At 41.9% G+C, this 19,819-nt stretch overlaps 1 protein-coding gene across 6 annotated transcripts in view; it reads left to right on the top strand.

The window, feature by feature from the left end:
- The first annotated feature begins 2,474 nt into the window (after positions 1-2,474).
- The window catches only part of LOC109640204 (collagen alpha-1(XVIII) chain-like), a 37,443-nt gene continuing 20,098 nt past the window's right edge, over positions 2,475-19,819 (top strand). For 4 of the 6 annotated variants that reach the window (XM_069521459.1, XM_069521460.1, XM_069521458.1 and 1 more), the window contains exon 1: positions 15,740-16,238. In XM_069521459.1, the coding sequence (XP_069377560.1) occupies positions 15,911-16,238 (328 nt within the window). In that variant the 5' untranslated portion in view covers positions 15,740-15,910. Of the gene's footprint in view, positions 2,755-15,739; positions 16,239-19,819 lie in introns of those variants that run through there. The other 2 variants (XM_069521462.1, XM_069521461.1) reach the window with 1 other exon arrangement.

The raw sequence follows: 19,819 nt of genomic DNA, 5'->3' as shown, positions 1-19,819 counted from the left end.
GGATTGCATCTTAAAATGTTCACATTTCAAAGCAGAATTATCTTTTTGAGACTGTTATAGCTGCTTAATTCAAACTAAATTAAATAATATATGCTTTTAATAAGATACTGCTTCACATTTGGGGTCATATAGTTCATTTCTTCATCTAAAAGAACAGTAGTCAACTACTTGTGACTACCCTGATTGTGAAATTATTTTATAAAAGACCGTTAAAGCCAGGATTTTCCAATAAAACGCATACAAATCAAAAAATAAACTAGATTAAAATAATGCAGCAGTAACGGTTTTTCCATTATTTTACCGTCCTATATATATATATATAGGAGGTTGGGTCGAGATGATGCTGATTGGTCAAAGTTCTAGTAAATATGATGAGAAAAACACATTTTACAAGAAATCTCAAAGAATTAGCGCTAGAGAGACAAATTCAAACTCAAATGAAGAAGGCTTAAAAATGTTGAATTGAACTTGAAGAGAGCCAAGCATAGTGGGACAGTTAGTGTGCATACTGTAATTTTGGTTGGGGTATCTATCCATCCATCCATCCAAAAAAACAATTGATATGTTTTTGCAAGACCTCCAGAAAGTTTTTTAAGATCTCGCAAAAACTTTGGCCCCCTCTCTCCTGGAACAGGCCTCATGTTGTGTATCGAGACAAAGAAGAAAGAAAACAGACAGGTGGTATAAGTGCTACCTTCAGTATGACTCTTCCTGAGCTTTGACAGCTGAGAGCAGGAGGCGAGATGGATGGAATTTAAATTTGAAGTGTGTGAATGAAGAGGATTGGGGGGAGAGATGAACAACAGAGCTGGGGGGGGGGGGGGTGAAATCACAGTGAAAGGTGGACTTATCTTTACATGTGCAGACAGGATTGGCACGGAAACAGGGAGCGAGATGTGTCAGAGGGATTCTTCGATTTGGTCGTACAAGTTCTGACAAACACTTTTACACTTTTACTGCACATGCACTGAGCTTCCCTACAAAACACATTTATTATGGGGTGAAATCTTCCTGATCCAAGCTCTTCTTTGTCTTGATTTTCAGCAGGAAGATTGTGCAGCTTGTGCATGGAATTGTGGGTTAGCTCTCTGACCTTTCGTCGTGCGTGCATGTGCGTGTCGTGTGTGGATAGTTATGGAGCGTCTGTCATCATGTGAAGCCTTTCTCTCTTTGAGGAATGCGTTTTTTTAGCCGGCACCGCAGACAGGTGTCACACCGCAGCCAACGTGCCTGAACAGAGACTCAGCCAAACTTATCAACCTGATGCCCTGATGGGGATCCGACTGTTCTAGGAATAAGTAGAATTTGTGTTTCCACCGGCAACAATCTGTGGAGATTTCAGTAAGAGTTCACATGTTAACATGTATGATTTATGTAAGTGTGTGTTGTATGTAACCTGCAGTGAGTTAAAACCATTTGTGGCCTGTGACCTTCTCAAATGATTGAATTTAAATATTATGTTTCAGACCCGAATGCTTCATTTATCCAATGTTTTACGCGTGTGTCATGTAGCGTCTGCAGAGAGATTTAATGCCACCCACCACTTTCAATAATCAAAGATCTACAGTCAGGGCCAGAGAGTGTGTGATAATCGTTTTATTGTCCTTAATTTTACAAACTTTACATCAATATTACCACGGCTCTAGTACTGTAGTTGGTGTACTTTTAACTGCTTTGCCAAAAAAAATATTTGTAATACATGGGAAATTAAAAAAAAAACTTGTTTTATGTTTTACTAATTTTAATGTATTTCTTTACGAGTAAAAATAAATGCTTGCTTCCTCCATCTCACCTTGGCTGAAACAGAAACTTGTGTAATTTGCATCATATTGTTATTATTGTTCTACATCCACTTTCCTTTTAAATACTACAAACTCTATTCACCGTAGGTTTTTGTCTTATTGAAGCTCCATTTTCATCGGTCACTGACTCCACTTTTCTCCTCTACTTCTGTCAGCTGCCACATTAGTTCTCAAGGATTCGATATAGTGGATTTCACAGCTTTTTGTAGCCTGAGGCGAAGCTTTCAGAAGGGTCAGACTCCTTGACACTAATGTGAAGTGTTGGTCCTCAGGCCTTCAGGCTGCACTGTAAATTAACTGAGGGCTGATGTGTCAAGGCAGCTGCTTTCAAAATAAAGGTATTTTATGTGTCAAAATTGGAGTTTTACTTGAGACGTTGCTGATCATGTCAATCTCTAATAATTATGTATTAGTTTAAATCTGTATTAATCAGAATCTAAGGAAAACTAAAAAGTATATTTGCATCCAAAATGTTGTTATATAAACTATTAAATAGGATAAAATGGAAACACTCAAGTACAATGAAGTGAATGTGAATCCATGTGTAGCCAGTTTATCCATTTGGAATTGGAGAAAAAAATGATAAATGGAACTTTTACTGTGAAGGTCTAACGCAGGATGTTGCTGTGCGCTTCCCTTCCCACTTGACACCCTCCTCCTTTTACGCGCCGCCGTGCGTAAAGGTGCGCACATCCTCGTCAGGTGGACACGAGGCCGGTGGACCTGCGCCTCACACAGATTCATCTTCCTGCAGGATTGTGTGTGTGAATGTGTCTCCTGGACATGAACACTCCTCCTCTGAGCCTCTGAAAGGATTTTTATCTCTTTTTTTATTTTCTCTGTCAAAGTTTAAAAACGCGCTCTTGGAGGATGCGTCGACGCGACAGGTGGTCGACGTGGAGCTGCGTCTTCATCCTGCTGCTGGTCGCACGGACACAGTCACAGCGGAGAGGTAAAGGATGCTGAATTTATTCCTTATGGCTTTTTAATTCAGGATATTTGTCTCCTTCAGAGAAACTATGGAAAAAGTGCAGTGAAAATGTTTTAGAATTGTGTAAAACATAAGCTCTTTCTGGTGTGTGTCTGCACTGTACCTCAGAAAACCTCATTCTGGGACTTTTAATTTAAATCCTGACATTTTCCTTCCACTTGTGCTGCATCTGTGTAAATAATGAGCTGCTTCTGTGCTGACACATGATCTCCAAGCTTGGCTTTTCAGGCTGGAATGAGCCTGTGGTTGACTTGAATGTCTGAACTTGTCTATTGGGAATTATGAATCTCCTCCACTGATAATGGGCTCTACTGTACTTTGCTGTCTCTTTGTTGTCTTTGCTTTAAAGTGTATTAAAGCAGCAGGATGTAACCTGACCTCTGTATTCAGTGGATCATGCACTGACCTGTGATTGGAAATAATGATCTATTTTAATCGGAGGACTTATTTCGGATATTTGCTGCCTTTTTCTGATGCTGTGTGGCGGCAGAGTTTCAGGTTTCTTTTGCTTTGTGTAGCACCGGTTTGTACATGGATAGAGACAATGGGCCCCCGGATGCAGAGAGCGTAGAAGGCCCCCAGCCCCTGAGGGCCGGACCACCGCAGAGAATAGAGACACACACACAAAAAACAGAACCAAAAAATGATGAACGCCACTTTAGTTTCCTTGTATTTTAGTGTTTTAGATGTCCTGTATCTTTTTGTTGTCATTTTGTGTCTGTGTGATCGTCTCTTGAGGAAGAAATCTCGGTCATTTGGCATCTTTGGGTAGTTTTTTTTTTTTGCCTTTTGCCTTTTTGTTGTTGTGAAAGGGATAGTTTTTCGAAAAATTCTAATCCACTCATCATCTACTTTACGTTTGAAGAATCGATCCCCCAGTTACTTCAGTTGTATTGGATTTGACTGCAACACTGTTTACCCCTGAAACTGCAAAAGTGTTTTTTGGACTCAAACACTTCACTCACCTCTCCATATTGCTGAATAGATAATGAGTGCATTTTCACTGAACTATCCCTTTAAGTCAGCATTTGACTTTATGCATGTTTGCGATTGTCTTTTTTCATCTGTCTTCATTGTGTCTCTGCCTCTTATCAGTCGTTTTGTGCCTCTATAGTCGTCTGACGAGTTTCCAGTGGGAAATATTAACATCACATTAAAGAGAGGCTCTTGTCGAGGGGCCTGTCCAGTAATCCATGCAGGATTGTGTAGCCGTTTATATTTGAGTGTAGAATGAATAACTTGCACCACTTGCAGGTGTGGGATGTTACCTGTGCGTGTGCGTGTGCGCGCGTGTGTGTGTGTAGAGGGTGGGGATTTGTGGTTCTCTCAGATTTTCCCTTCTTCAGGGCTTGTCGGTTCCTCCCAGAAAAACAGACGCACTTCATCGCCTAATTTTACCTGACTGTGGTTTTCCCTCCTCTGCAGACATACACACACACACACACACACACACACACATTCAGGCATGTCTGTACATTCATGTAGAGACACACTACTGTTTATGCAGAAATTCTCCGACAAGCATCACACAAGCATTTCGGCTGGTGCAGTGTGGGAATAAAATGCTCTTAAAAATGGTTAAAAAAAAATCAAATGTTATCAAAGGTAATTGTGTTTTCTTTTGTTTCTGAGATTTTCATTGCATGTACGATGCTGAAATGTTTGTGGTTCAGATGAAAAAGCTTTTTAAGACCAGACCAATTTTTTCCTCTGTAAACATCCCTGATTGTTTCATTTGAATAATCTGTAGCTACAAAAATGGATACAACAAGTTTTATTAAAAATGGAAAATCTTGTCTCATTTCTACCCCATCATTTGCTTGGTGACCCCTCAGATAGAAGCTCTACTTATTTCTACACTCTCCATCAATTCACATTATAAGATCTGTGTAAGGTGCATATACAATCTGCTGTAAACGTATGAATCGAACCTCTTATTTAACTTGTTTTTTATTTTGCATGCTTTTAACACCAACAAAAACCCAGAATTAGGAGTGCAGCATTTTGTTATTCTAAATATTGAACTTGCAGCAGGTTTGTAAGGCCTCCTGGGTAATTTAGGAATTATAGAAGAGGGCGAAGCAGGATGTAGGAATGTGAATCTTCCAAATAAGGAAATTCCAACTCCTTCAAACAGCGAGCATCGTAACTTTTCACCGTCTCCGAGGCTGGGTTTGTTTCCTTGAAGTGAATCCTCATAGTTTAAATCCGATTTGATTTGTTTTTCCTCGACATTCGACAGATCTAACACCACTCAGATTTACTGTAATTGTGTTTACACGGCGTGTAAGCACTTTGTGGAAGTATGCTGTAACACAAGCAGCGGCCTGGGTGGCCAAACTGCCCCGCTTCAATGATTGATGATGCTATATTTCATCAAAGCAAACAAATGAAGCAAATAAAAACCAATGAACTGTTTTAGTCGTGCACGTAGCTGCGCCATGCACACTCAGGATGTCAGGGCATTGTCATCAAGTGTTATGCTGTTTTTTTCACCACTTTTTGTCCTTTATTTCCTGAACGTGCAGCTTGTTCGGCGTGTCTCAACACGACACTACCAGCAAAAAATATCTACGCTGCATTTTAGGGGGAAATTTGCTGGCTGATGTTTTCATTTTGTGTTTTGAAGCCTGGAGCTCAATAAAAGCAAGTACGTGGTGAGTTCTACACAAAGTCAGCATCGAGGTGCAAAACTCACCTGAACATATAAATCCATGATACAGCTGCAGGGCAGGCTCAAGACTCTGGGTGGGGGTTAACATTGGATTTGCCATCCTAAATGCAGAGTAGCATGATTGGGAAATTAGAAAATAAATCTCTTCATCAATGTTCCTGTGGATCAATAAAGCCAATTGCATCCTTTTATTAATCAACACACGCAAAAAAAAAACTTATTTCCACTTTTGCAAATGCAATTTATTTGCTGGTCTGCTCTGTTCTGTAACTTTTAAGATGGAATATCTTTGTGTTTTGGACTCCAAACATTTTTATTTTTATTTAATTGACTGATTAAGTGATATTCATTAGCTGCAGCAGGACATGACACAACAGTTTTCACAAGATGGATGAAAGGGGAAATCGCTGTTTGATTGTTATCAGTTGTGTTGACGGAGAGAAGTAGATATTTATTTATGTGAAAACACAGCAAGTGATTACAGTGAGTGGCTGTGGTGTCTTTGGAGGATCGCTTAGGAAATCATCACGCTGCGGTTTCTCCCTCAGCCGAACCACTAATCAGCACGTTTGCTGCAGATAAGCCAGTGATGAAGGCTCTCTGTTTGGGTTTGGATGGAAAACACGTCTGGATGAGCCGCTGCTGTAGATCTGATAACGTGACACATGTCGTGCTCTTCATCTCTCCTGCTTGTTTTTACACAAAGATGGCTGCTCGTTCTTTTATGTCTCTCAGGGATCTGAAATCTTTCGTGACTTTTCATTCTCATGAACTTATTGTTTGGCATTAATCTTACTCTCCTGTTAATATCTTTTTTACTTATGCTACTTATGCATACTTTGCTCTTGCGTCTTATCTTGGTGATTCTTATTTCTATTTCTTATATTGACTCAAAATCTCTTATTTGCACTTATCTTCACTTTTCATATCTTGATGTTTGTCAACGTATCATATGCGGCTTATCATCATGAATGTAAACTAATCTTCAATTTTGTGGACTCGTCTTGGCTTAAAATATTTATTTTGAAGTGTCTTGACTTGAATTGTAACTCATTTTGTTATTTTCTGATTTTATGACTCATCTTATCACCCTGAAGTATCTTAACTTTTTTCCACTCATTTCTTAACTGAGATTTATTTCAACTTCACTCATCGTGTCCTGACTTACACTTTGTTGGCAGTTTAATAGGAACGCTCGACTGATGTAGTGTAATACAAGGAAATTGCAATAAATCCAGATGATTATCAGGTTTTATGGAAACAGTTTCAGAAAAATGTGTTCTTTTCTAAGGTGACCTAAACCCGACAGAATATCAACTCCTGGACTCATGTGTCACTCTTTCAGATTAAAGGTTTTTAAAATTATAAGTCTAGAGGAGGCTGAGTGGGTGAAATGAATGGGGACTGGACATTTCTCTCGCTGCGATGAGAACATCAAGGAGGTTTTGACTGGACAGGAAGTGGGCGATGGAGGTTTAACTTGTTTGTTCTCAGCCCTGTTGTTATTACCACTCTGGTTTGGACCCAACATTTTCGTTTTCACCTATAATTGTCGCTCTGTTCTTGACCATTTCAAAGAAAAAACAGAATTCCTTTATTATATTATCCGATTTCTGGTTTATGTTTATTGATGATTATAAAGATGAGAATATCAAACTTTGGTTTGGGGGATTTTAAGAGTCTGACAACTTTGATATAGATGGTAAAAGTTATTTAATATCTTATGTTGAAAAAAAGGACGTAAAAAAGTAGTCTTTATAAATAACTCAGTATCAACTTGGACTGGATTTTCTTGGGTGTGACTGCTGATCCTGGTTTTCTGCCACATTAACCCTGCAGGGAATAACATGTTGCATCCTCAGCTCCTCATTGCCTCTGTAGCCTCGAGGACGTTTCTCATCTGTGGTTAACTCCCACTTTTATCTGTAATTACTGCTTTTATCCTGCGTTTGTCTCAAACTCGGCGGCCGTGCCTGAGCCGGGCCCCTTCAGGTCTAATGAGACCTGCAGACAGAAACAGAAGAAACACCAAAGCTCTTTCCAGCAGCAGAGGAGAAGACTTTAAAAGGCTCATAAAGGCAGCTGTGGGTGCTTACTACCTTCTGCCAGCTTTTTCAGGTTGACAGCGGAAGTGTGAGGTCGAGCTGAGGGGTGACAGGATGTTTTTAGTACCCGTCTTCCATCTTTTCTATGCAGCCCAATCTGATATGTCGTGTCTCTGTCACTAGGAATAAAGGCTGTGTTGTTCCAGCTGCAGAGCGGACGGCTTTGAGGTGGTGATAATGGTAGATAACAGCGGAGGTGGTTGGTGCCTCCCACCTGCTCGCCTCTTTCATCACTTATCCACAAATAGCATGCAAACCTTTTGCTCCATTTCCAGCTTCTAAATGAAGGAATCAAAATCAGACTTCAGGTCCGAGCTTGGATTTTTGCCTCCTGTTACACAAAGCTTGCTGATTCAGGTTTCAGATCTCGTAAGGGGCCCTTAAGCAATAAGTCATTTAAAGCTTTAATCCTGCAAGATTGTTGTTTCTCCTGATAATATTGACAAACAGACAAATATTGATACTGTCAGTCTTATTCGTGGCTTTGGATCATTTATTCATCCAGACCCTGCTGCAGCAAAGATTTGTCTTAGGAGAGAGGGATTTTAACTCAGGTCAATGACATACGTTTGGATATTTGCTGTATTTTCACGCAACTGCTGTGGATTGTAATCATTTAAATTTTATACCCTTATCTTCTTCATTCTTTTATTATTATCCATCCAGAAGTTTTTACGTCATCCTCTTATGTACAAAAACACAAACAAACAAATGGACAGAGGGGAAAAATTTGATGAATGATATGTTCGGCCTTAATGTGTGGAAATTTACCTGGATAATTTATTGAATATAAAAATAGTTGACACATAAGACAAAAATCACTCAACACACTATTGATTTACCTTCAAGAGTGTCATTTCCCCAATGTTTTAAAACTTATTTTCATTTTGATATAACACTACAGGCATAACAAAGAGCCACTTGTTAGATACCACATACGTCTGAAGCTATAGTTTCCTATAAAACTGCTTAATTATCCTCCATGCACTTGAATGCACAAGCACAGGTCATGACACCAAACAGAAAAGCTTTTTGTTCACAACTGAAAAAGTCACAAATCAGTAGATTTATTTTATTCAGGCTGACGTGAAAATGCTTGACAGTGAAACGTGTATGTGCAGACTGAACTGCCCTCAACCCGGAGCAGGGGTGACCCTCCATTGTCATAGTTTCCATTGAGCCGACGACATGTTTTGCGGAGAACATCCCAACAGTCTTGACGAGCACCGACAGTAAAATGAGGAGGGAGGGTATTAATCATTCCCCCAGCGATGGCCGAACAAGGCTCTGATGCTCATATCACCCAGAGGGGGAGGCGGGACGGCTGCCAACACGGAGGCCACTGACCTCTGATTCACGCCGCTGTAAATCAGCCAAGAGGTGGCACGGGAGACGAAGCACGGAGGTCGCTCCTCGCGTTCTTGTTTGTCTGAGTTTTACTGACACGACAGATTCACCGAGCAGAGATTGATGACTGAATTGCATAAAGTTGTTTGTTGTGATTTGCATTCCAGGTTCGGGTCGGATCGGGGATATCAGGGGCGCCGATGAGAGAAAACAACCTTTCACGCCTCCTGTTCTTGAACATGTCATTGTTGGTTTTGCATACGTCAGTCATCAGAGTAAAAATCCTCAGTTTCACGCGTGTGAGGAGAAAAATGATTTTAAGTTTAGTCTTAAAACAAAATTCAGGTTCCCATAGAGTTATTTATCTTCTTGTCAAAAGTGGCCATTAAAGTATTTATTCATAAAGTGAATCCAAATGATGGGAGACAAACTTTCTCTCTCAAAAATGTGTTTCAAAGATTTTAAACTGGTCAAAAATTCAGCTTCTCCAGTTTAAGTCAAGCGTCACATTCATTTTTTAAAGACCGGATTTATGTTTCCAGAGACTTCAGAAGCAGGGGCCGTCTGATGATCGAAAAAACTGTACACACGACCTAAATTTAACCTCAATAACAAAACCGGTTATTGGAAATGATTTACCACTTGAACTTTTTGCAATTACACACTATTTAGCAGCTGCTCCAGTGAAGCGCTGCAGGGAGTGAATCACATTTAAGCACAGGTGTTAGCAGTCAGGTTTTTCTGCCTTTATACTTCTTTTCCTTTGACACTTTCAAAGAAACACTCGCTGATCATGCTATCATCAATTAAACATTCTAAAAAGCGGACGATCCTGAAAATATTTGCCTCCGATGTAAAAGAGAATCTCTGATTGAAACCGGATATGTTGCTCTGTGTTACAGGAGCTGCTCTGGATGAGCGTCTGTGGTTTTGGGTGCATTGCTGAGGTTATGAGCAGTCCGTGCCCTCGAGTATAGAATCTTTTGTGCAGGAATTTAAAGGTTCCCGCGGCGTTGAGGCCTCTTGCACTCGACTCGAATGTCACGTCTCCTCAGACTCATGCTGCAAAAATGCACCTCAGACAGGTGAGATCAGCTGAAAAGAGACAGATGTGTCGGGGTACAATGAAGGATCGAGGATTTTTCCTCTTTCTGGAACAGAGCTTTTCATTTGTTTTGGCTTTTTCTCACATTTGAAAACGGAGCCACCACATTAAATTCCTCCCATTATGTCTCATTGCTACCACAACAAATGTTCCCATTCAGCGATTGGGATTCTCTGCACAAGGAGCCAACTGTCTCGCTCCCATGTTGCTCAATTCGAGCATTGACGCTCGATAAGGGGCCGACAAGATGCCCCTCACACCCTCTTGTCTGGAAATGCCCCGCTTCTTTGTCCGTGCCAAAAAAAAAACCCACTTCAACATACCGATATAGAGAAGGAGGGAGGAGTGTCATGGGTGTTCATTTCTGAGGAGCTTCTGCCAAGATGCCTCACGGGGGACTTTTTTCTTTTCCTTTCTTTTCTCTCTGCTTCTTGGATTTGAGTATGAGCGAGGTGATCACAAAGCAAAGCTGGCTGTAACCCTAACCCTGTAAGATTTACAGACATAACAGGGAGATTTCTATTAAGTAACTAACATATAAATAATAATAAACTGGTTTTTAATGCATATTTATGCAGAGGCTCTTTTTTGCATGTACTTCAGGCTTTAGACAACAGGTGGCAGCATTTATTCTTTCTGCATTTTTTGGTAGCTCCATTAAAACAGTTTTTGGTTTTGAAACAACATTTTGGAAAAATCATAAAAGATAAATAGGCAGGCTTATTTTTTTGGATGCAGTTTAAGCTGATTTTTATTCACATTTTCTCTCTTGTGCATTCACATGTTCACAGTTCACATTATGCAACAAGGCCTTTCTGCACTAAATAAATAATTTAGATTTCCTGGTGAGATAATTGATTGATTGAATAAAAGCTGTTGCAAAGAGTGAGAGAATAAATCTCCTGTAACATAAATACAATGTGCTTCTGCCATCTGCTGGTTTACCCAAGTACTGTGAGTACATGAGTGGAAAACTGCATTTCCAAAGGTTTGTGGACACCATTCCACGCTCCTACCTCCCTGCTGACAGCATGTGTGTCCCCTCACCAGTATTTTATGGCCAACACATATATCTTAGCATGTGAACTGCTGGGAATCCCTGTGGGAAACGGTAACATGATACACCAATTAAATTCTGAGACGTTGGAGCTGCCTGGCCTGTGAAACCCCAGCAGGGACGCACACATGCACGCTTGCTCGGATTGTCCTGAGACTGCACGGTTATTAGACAAAAGATGGAAAATGAGAAGAAGCAGCAACAAGGGCTTTGACTTTGCAATTTGTGAGACGTACAGGTTAAATGAGGCAAACGTTTTGCTGATTAATGGCTCTACAAACATGTCAACCTTAAGTGTCTGTAAATTTAACTAATCGCAGTGCAAGTATGTCTGCTGGTGACGGGTATGAACTCCTGCCTCGTCCCCACTTGTCATAGAGAGACACCATCTCAGATGCAGAGATTTAATCAGCCGCAAACAACTCAAGAGGAAAACTCTTTAAACACAAATGCTAAAGTCGTAATTTCTCTGTGTTCGGTCGCCCCGGCAGTCTCCGGAAGGATCTTGTTGCCATGGCGATAGTTGATTAGTCGAGGTTGGGAGAGATTTAGCCCTTCCTTTGGTAATTTAGTACAGCTGCAAGTCATACACTCCCTCCCTCTCTCTTTCTCACAAATATCCCATAATGCCGTTACACATCCTCCCTTACTGTTAGGACTCATTCACAGTTCTTCCATCCATCCTGCATGGCCGTAAGTAAGTGGACAGCCCTGACATGCTGTCATCGGCACTGCCTCTGCACTTATTTACACATTTACATATAAGCTGAATCCAATACAAACAACTTACTGTACATCAGTCACCAGGCAATAGAGGGAAATAAGAAAAGTTAAAGGTTTTCAATTTGTGTCTATTTAGTTTGAAGTGGACAGCCCTGTGTTTACTTCTAAAAATCTTTGTTTAAAAAAGTTTGTCATATTCCATTTTTAACTGTTTCTTTTAAAAGTAGTGCACATGTTAGCTCAGAGTTTTTTTGTTCCTGGAGACAACAATTTTAAAAAGGAACACCAAACATCCCAAGGGCTTCCTTCCGAAATAAAATCAACATGTTCAGGCCATGCACATTTTCCAGGGCTACTTGAAAAGCATGCTGGGAAATCCAGTGCAGAGAGAAAAATGCAGTGAAAGTCAGAAACCGATGGGATCGAAGTGTTTAAGGGGGAAATGTTTTCTTTAAGGAGACACGTTCCCAATGGAGCTTTAACATGCAGCTGCAGAAGCTGCACCAACTGTATGTATATGTACATATTACTGCACCAGGTGGCCTCATGAAGTTACATTCACTGACTCACTGGAGCATAATGCCGCGGTGTGTTTACTTACCCTGCTCATGGCCCTGTGCAGGTCAGGGCAGCTGACAGCTGATAGTGATGAAAAGTGCTGGAAACACAGAGGGAGGGTCACACGTGTATATGGGAGAGTCTGCAGGGCCTTTATGCTGATGTATTAACTGGTATACGTCGATGATGAAGGAAAAAGTCGAACCTGCGCTTTGAGTCCAGATGTGTTTAAGAAATCAACTTTAGTAAGAAAAAGGCTTTTTTCTTGTGTCAAAAAAAATCAATCTCTGTAATTGCTTTTTGTAATAGCTGCAACAATAAGACATATAGGATTTTATTATTTGTGACAGTCAGGTATTGAGTATAACAGCATATTTACTAGAGATACCATCTTCCCCTTCCTGATGCCCTAACCCTTCTGATACTTGGCTGATACCGAGTACTGATCTGAGCACTGAATAAATAATAACTTACATAATGTATTTCAACAGCTGTATGCTACTAACCCTATGTGGAAGTGATGCCATAGAACTTCTTCTATTATGTAGTTTGACGGTCACAACCGAGGACCAATTACAGGTATATCAATCTAGGAATATGAAACAATCAATTCATTTTACTTACATGTCGTTGTTTGCTTGTGGGACTTTCCAGCGTAAAATATTTGCTGACATTTGACGCTGTACACCTGGAAATCACTTCTTTGTCAAAAAGAAAATTGAGTTTTAGAATTTAATTGCACACAATTAAATTCTAAAACTATTTCCCTGTAATACAACCCAGATAAAGAACCGTTGCCACTCATTAATGCTCAGTTTTGGTGTTGCTATTTAATTTTCTATTGTTGGCGCAGTTATATTTTTCTGAATGGACATTGTTGTGGTATAGTGATGAGAAAGTCAAGTCAAGATATACTTGATCAAATTGTGCACTGAGCTTTGACTGGGATTGGTGACCTTTGGGCCAAAACTCTTGATCTGACACACACACAAACACACACACACACACACACACACACACACACAAACACACACACTGACACAAACACTGACACACACAGACACAGCATCCAGTCCAGTTTCCCAAGCAGAAAAGTAGCTCTGCTCAGCGTCTGGTTCAGTGCGCCTCCGGCTCACACGCTGACAGCAGGAGCGATGGCGGATGAATGCACAAGTGATCAAGATGCAGCAGTTTCCAAATCTCCACATGTCACATGCAGCGTGGGTGTGGGAGGTCTGAGCGCTGGAATGTGTAACAGCTGGATGTCCTAGCTTGGCAGATGAGGCGGGGAGCTGGATGATGGGGGCACTCAGGGCAGCGTTGAGGAGGAGGAGAAGGCCTGGAAAAAAGGCGGAGGTGGAGGGGGTCCCTTCTTCCCTTATCGCCCATCTGTGAGAACCTGGAGGTGGTACATTCTCCGAGGATTTTTCGCGATGAGGCAATGGAGTCGGTCCCCCGGGAGAAAAGCTTAAGCTGCTGATCCAATCAGACACGCCCTCCCTGGCGTCCTCGCTCCCTCAGCTGCTGCCTTTCATTCATGCCCCTCACTCTGCTGCTTTACTTTTCCTCACTTTTGGGTTTCGCTGTGTTTGCTTTTCTTTCTCATCACCGAGTTGTTAATCAGCAGAGTGAGTCTGTGGTGATAGTAGTCGAACACAATATCGCTTCTCTTTGAAACGAGGCAATAAATCAAAACGACATGTCATCATTGTGTAACTGAACATTTGTCTTTTTGTCTCTGCTTGCATCTGCTGCAGGGCATTGATCTGTGTCATTATAACCAGTTGGCTGCTTCCAGTTGTTTTCAACCTATATGTTGCTCCACAGGTACAACTGCACATTAATTCACAAGAAACATGCAAGATTAGAGAAAAACCCCAGAACCTCTGAGAGCCTGAGCGACCACGCTGCAGCTATACTGATTAACTGGCTGATTATTTGACACTTTTAAATAATGTTAGTTAAACAAAGATGAGCGGCACGTTTCAGATCCTGCCTTTATGTGAGGAGTTTGCATGTTCTCCCCTGTGTTTACCTTCTTTCCTTCCTTCCTTTCCAAAGCCCTGCAATTTTAAAAGGATAAGTGTTTTAAATAATAGATCAATGGATAGATGGCTGGAAGCAAGCAAGCAACCTTCCTACCTTCCTTTCGTCCTTTCAGCCTGCCTTCCATTCTTGCTTTCTTCCTTTCCTGAGTCTTTTTTCCTTTAAGGATAAGTGGAATAGATAAAGGATGGATGGATGGATGAATAAATGCAAGCAAGCAGGGAAGCAACCTTCCTTCTTTCCTTCCTTCCCTCCTTGCCTCCCAGAGCCTCGAGACCCTTAGTGGTGTAGATCATGGATGGATGGATGGTTGTTAGTTTTTGTGACAGTGGACTAAGATTTTTGGATAAAGTGATTATGTTCAGTGGTTAAAGGTAAAGTATGTAGAAATATGTACATAGAAACCTTTCAGGTTGGTGGGGGCATAGAACCGCAGTGCAGTAATTCTACTTTTATTTCTTATGAAAAGAGCCACAGTGATCACATGATAGTTGGCACATGAGAGAAGAGAGAGAACATAATTATAGGAATAATCTGTTTATTACTTTATACTTTAAATGTCTAGCCCTTTAAAAAGTGTCTACATCTAACACTCATTAAATGAACATGTTGTGTCTTGTTTAATTAACCTGGTGTGGCGTCGATCTTGTCATCTAAGTGGTTTTGAGAAAATGTGCCTGCATGTTTTCTGTGTGTAGAGAGCTTTTACGAAGTCTTCAACCTAATGTACTAGTATTTTATTTTATGTAATGCTATTTTATTTATCTAGTTTATGTTCTTTATTATTGATCCCTTTGCTATGCCTGCACAGAAACATGTTCTACCTTGCATCTCTGTGCATGTGACAAATAAAATTCCTTTAAATCCTTAAACTGGATTTAAGAATTGTGCCAGAATGTGATTTAAAAACAACAGATCCCTGACGACTCAACTTTCTGCAACTCAAGGTCACGTCTTCTAAATGTCTTGTGTTTGACAGCTTTGAATTCAGAATGATCCTAATCAGAACCTTTTTATTGTGGTCAAACAGTATTTTAAAAACTCCATATTTCTTCTGTGCATGGATGGGTGTGTCATTGCGGTAACAGGCACGCTTGCATTCTTTTTCTCTCATGTGGTAGAAAAGGGTCTTAGGGGAGCGACTTTTCAGCTCACACAGGGAGGAGTGTGTGTCGGGGCAACTCTTGAGTAACCAATGACTTCCAGCAGCTTCAGTATATAGCAAGCCTTCCCCCCACACTTCTGTCTCCCCCCGTCCATGTAAGCTTTTTTTTTTTTTTTTATGAGGGAGTTTGCAGCAGTGTTGTACTGAGTTGAGATCTGGAGGGAGGGTCTGAGAGTGGGAGTTTTTATGTTGCAGCTCTCATTCAGTGGATGCTCAGTGGCCCTCCAACAGCTTGGATTGAACTGCTGACCGGCTGGCTAACAGGTGGCGCTTATTGGAGGAAACAGTGAGAGCGCCGTGTGGATCACTTGGAAGGACTGTTGCAGGAGCCGGCAGCATGTGGAGAATCCAGACGTGGCTTCTTGTCTTGGTCCTCTGCTCTGGGAGCCTGGAGGCCTGGTTTTGGATCCCAAAACCAAATCCCACCACAGAAATCCCAACAGAGACGACGGCAGCGACAGGTGCCACCGTGACACTCAATGGCACAGAGAAGAAGGTGGAGGTGGAGGAGGAGGATGACAACCTGTCCGGGCTTGGGGAAGAAATCATCGACGTTGCCACAGGGATCCGTAAGATTGTCGAGGCGTGGAACGGGACCCCGACCGCCACGACTACTAACGCAGGCCTCACAGAGAAGGTGGAGAGCGTGACCCCGAACATGACGGGTAATACAGACAGGCTCCGAGGGGAGAGGTTGGAGGAGGGGTCTGGGGTGGGTGCAGGGGATGGATCTGGCTCAGGATCAGCGTCCACAGATGATCTTGAGACAGATCTTGAATCGGTCTCGACAGGTGATAAAGTCCTGCCTCGCAATTTAACCGGTGATGTTTTTAAAGTGAACGGAACTCTTGGGGGTGCTCTGGATTCAAAGCCGACCCCCGCCGATGGTCGCATCCAACGGTGTCTCCCCGTGCCCTCTGATTGGTCCATTTGCTCGGGCAAACAGTCAAAGTTTTTCACGCTGCCCAATTTTTTCAACCACACATCTGTGGAAGAGGTGGGGGCGGCGCTGCAGGAGTGGGCGTGGCTGACGAGGGCGGGGTGTCACCACGGCACAGAGTGGTTCCTCTGCCTCTTGCTGGCCCCCAGGTGCCCTTCGCCCCGAGCCCCCTCGCTCCTGCCCTGCCGCAGCTTCTGCCACGTCCTGCGGGACAGCTGCTGGGCGTCCCTGGAGAACGGGCGTCTCCCGGTGGAGTGTTGCCTCCTGCCTGAAAGAGCAGAGGAGCCCTCATGCGTGTCAAGTAGTAACTGGAAAGGTAACCCCGGCGGGTTCGAATGTATTGTGTGTGCTGATACATTTTGAATCCGATGTCATGTCACCTTTTCGTCATTGATGTTACAGCGCTCAAGTCTGTGTGTGTTTGTGCACTGTCTGTTGAGGTATTGCACACGTCCAAGCACTTGATTGCCACTGTGGATCTTTGCTCGTGACAAATGTGGTTTTTGCATGTTTTCGCCATATTTAAACACCATCCATTTTTTTTACACCTACCGTGGCACCTCCCCTTGAAAGAGTCATAAAATCAGCCTGAAGGGACTTCAGACAGGTGATCCAAACATCATACCTGCTTTTATTGTTGTTGAAGTATTGTTATTGTTGCATTGCACTTGAAGGTGCAGATTTAGAGGTGTAGATATCCACATATCGGTGCACGTTAAAGTCAATGTCTCCTCCCCTGCACCATCTTCAAGACAAACTTTGGTTTGTGCTTCTGTAACCCACAAGCTTCCAGATTGCATATGACATAGTTCGTTATAACATTAGTCGCTGGGCACATGCAACTACATACAAGACGTAATAAATAAAAGCAATTAGAAGGATAGAAACAATAAAAAGAAGAAGACAGCTCATAAGAGATGAGAGGTAACATTGCAGCCACAGTATAGCTTTATACTTAAAGAGTAGTTGCATCACTATACCATAAGTCAAATAAATATAAAAAAATTATACATTTTATTGCAATTGCATTGTAATTACTGATGCACTTACAAGATGATGTTCTCCATGTTTTAAATCAAGCAGGTATGGAGTCTGCACCAGCCTATAATTACAACAGCAGAAAGCACAGGATGTCTTCGAGGTAGAAGCACGGTGGCCAGAAATGTTAATGATAAACAATCAGCAATTAATGGTTAAAACATGCAAAAACACTCAGTTTGATCTTTGCAGTCGCTATTGCTGCTGCTCTGTGTCCGCTGCACGTCCAGAGGAGGCTCTCGTCGGCGCATGACGCAACACCGCGAGTTCACGTCACTGTCCGCAGGATGCATGCGTTGCACGTTTTGGTGTGGTTGTCTCGTCCCAGCTCAAAACCTCCTCGTTTTTTGTATGTGTGTGATGTACATCAGTAATGGTCAGCAATGTTACGTCACAGGTTCTTTTGAAAATAGTTGCAGAGCTTTGAAACATTTAAAAGTTGAGCAAATGCATTACGCAGTGTTCCACTCACATTTTATTACTCTCTACATGTATTCAGGGGATTTCTAGTCCATTTATATTATCAAAAGTGCACTAACTGAATATAACATATACAGTTTAGAAGAATTTCCCTGAGAGTAAACCCTTAAGACAGGAAATTCTCCAGGGGCCCTCGTGCAATTTAAAGGCTGAGCACGAACTTTGCTGTGTTAAAACCCCCTTTATCATATTTTGTCCCGCAGGACTATTTAACATATGTTCCAGGTTTAAACAGGAGACAGTTTTGCTGCTTCCCATGTTACATATGCAGCGTTCTTGTTTGGATAACCTCTTAAACTGCACTTAAAGCTAAAGATTGGAAGCCTCTTTGCTATAAAACACAGATATGTGTGAGAAATGTGTGAATGTTTGAGCCTGCAGGAGAGACTACTGCTAAAGCCCAGCATGTGGTGCAGAATTATTTATCCCATGAATCGTTTTTTCCAACAAGATGTATGAAACTGGCTTTTTACAATTAGTCACTGTGCAGCTGTCTTTACTTTACACCTGCAAAGGACAAGAAAAAGGGAGGAATGAGATGTTTAGCTTTCAGTTAACGCTCCTACTCAAAGTGTTTTCAGGGCTTTTCTCAGGGAATCCAGGATAAATGATTTAATTCCACATATTGCAATCCACGCTTCTCTTGTGATAGTATCATTATATTCTCTTGGTTGGACAAAATAAATTTATGATGGTGCAATAATCACTCTGTTCCGCTCGTAACATCCTTCTCCTGCATGCCAGTCACGCATTGCTACCTCCTTGACATTTCACCATTTCTGATCAGCCGGTGTGGAATGTGAACGAATGGTGTCTTAGCATCCCGAGTCCTCAAGAGGGAAACAATCGGGCCATCTGTGGCCGCGAGGGAGGGCCCGAGGATGGCATTTATGATAGTGGCTGTGGGTGGGAAAATGGTCCGCTCCGGAGAAAGAGCGTGGTGATTGTGCGATCAGTTTGGGAGAAAGGGCAACAGAGTCGTGCTAAGTAACAAGAGAGCCTTGTGACCGGGATGAGACAAGGCGGCTCGAGTCTCTGCCCGGGGTCAGAGGGCACAGCCAGTCGCCTCCAACCTCCATGACCAGTTACACTTAATGGGTGGTAATTGTGTATTTGGCCGAACATTAGAAGATGCACAGACACAGAGAGTGGGACAAAGTGTGAGAGGGGCTTTCATGACAACAGGGGAATTACCCGCTCTTTAACTCAGTTCACAGTCGCAGCGTTTCCAAAAACAAGCTGAATTTTAAGTTGCATTTTGGGCCAGTTGACAAGTATATATCATTTCCGTTTGCCTTGTGAGGAGCTGGTTGCAGATCCTGCAGTAAATCCGTCAATTCTGCACAAAAGGTCACTTCACTATGGCCATCGTGAGCAGTGATAAATTCACTAATGTGGGAATAGTGGCGTATTGTCTTCTGTGGCTGTAAATCACCTCAGCTTGAGACCACACATTAATGACAGAATCCCTGCATGAGGGTGTGGATTCTGGAACTTGTCAATGCCGGGTAGGAAGAGCTTGATTAAGAGAGAGGGTTGAGATGCATTATGGGGAATATAGGATCCAGTATTCTTTTAGTACTTGTCACTAAACCACTCAGTTAACTGCTATAGAATAAAACGGAATTTAAAACCCTACCAGCAGGGTTAAAACACTGTATGTCCAGTTTATTTAGCTAATTTCACAGTCTAATTAAAGTATTTACTGTATATATATTAAAAAGTCAAATATCCACATGCTGATATCTCCACTGTGGCCAAGAAACCAGACTATTTTGAATTTCCCCA

This window comes from Paralichthys olivaceus, chromosome 24, assembly GCF_024713975.1.
Source record: "Paralichthys olivaceus isolate ysfri-2021 chromosome 24, ASM2471397v2, whole genome shotgun sequence".
In the NCBI taxonomy this organism is placed as follows: Eukaryota; Metazoa; Chordata; class Actinopteri; order Pleuronectiformes; family Paralichthyidae; genus Paralichthys; species Paralichthys olivaceus.
This window is presented reverse-complemented; position numbering and strand designations above follow the sequence as displayed.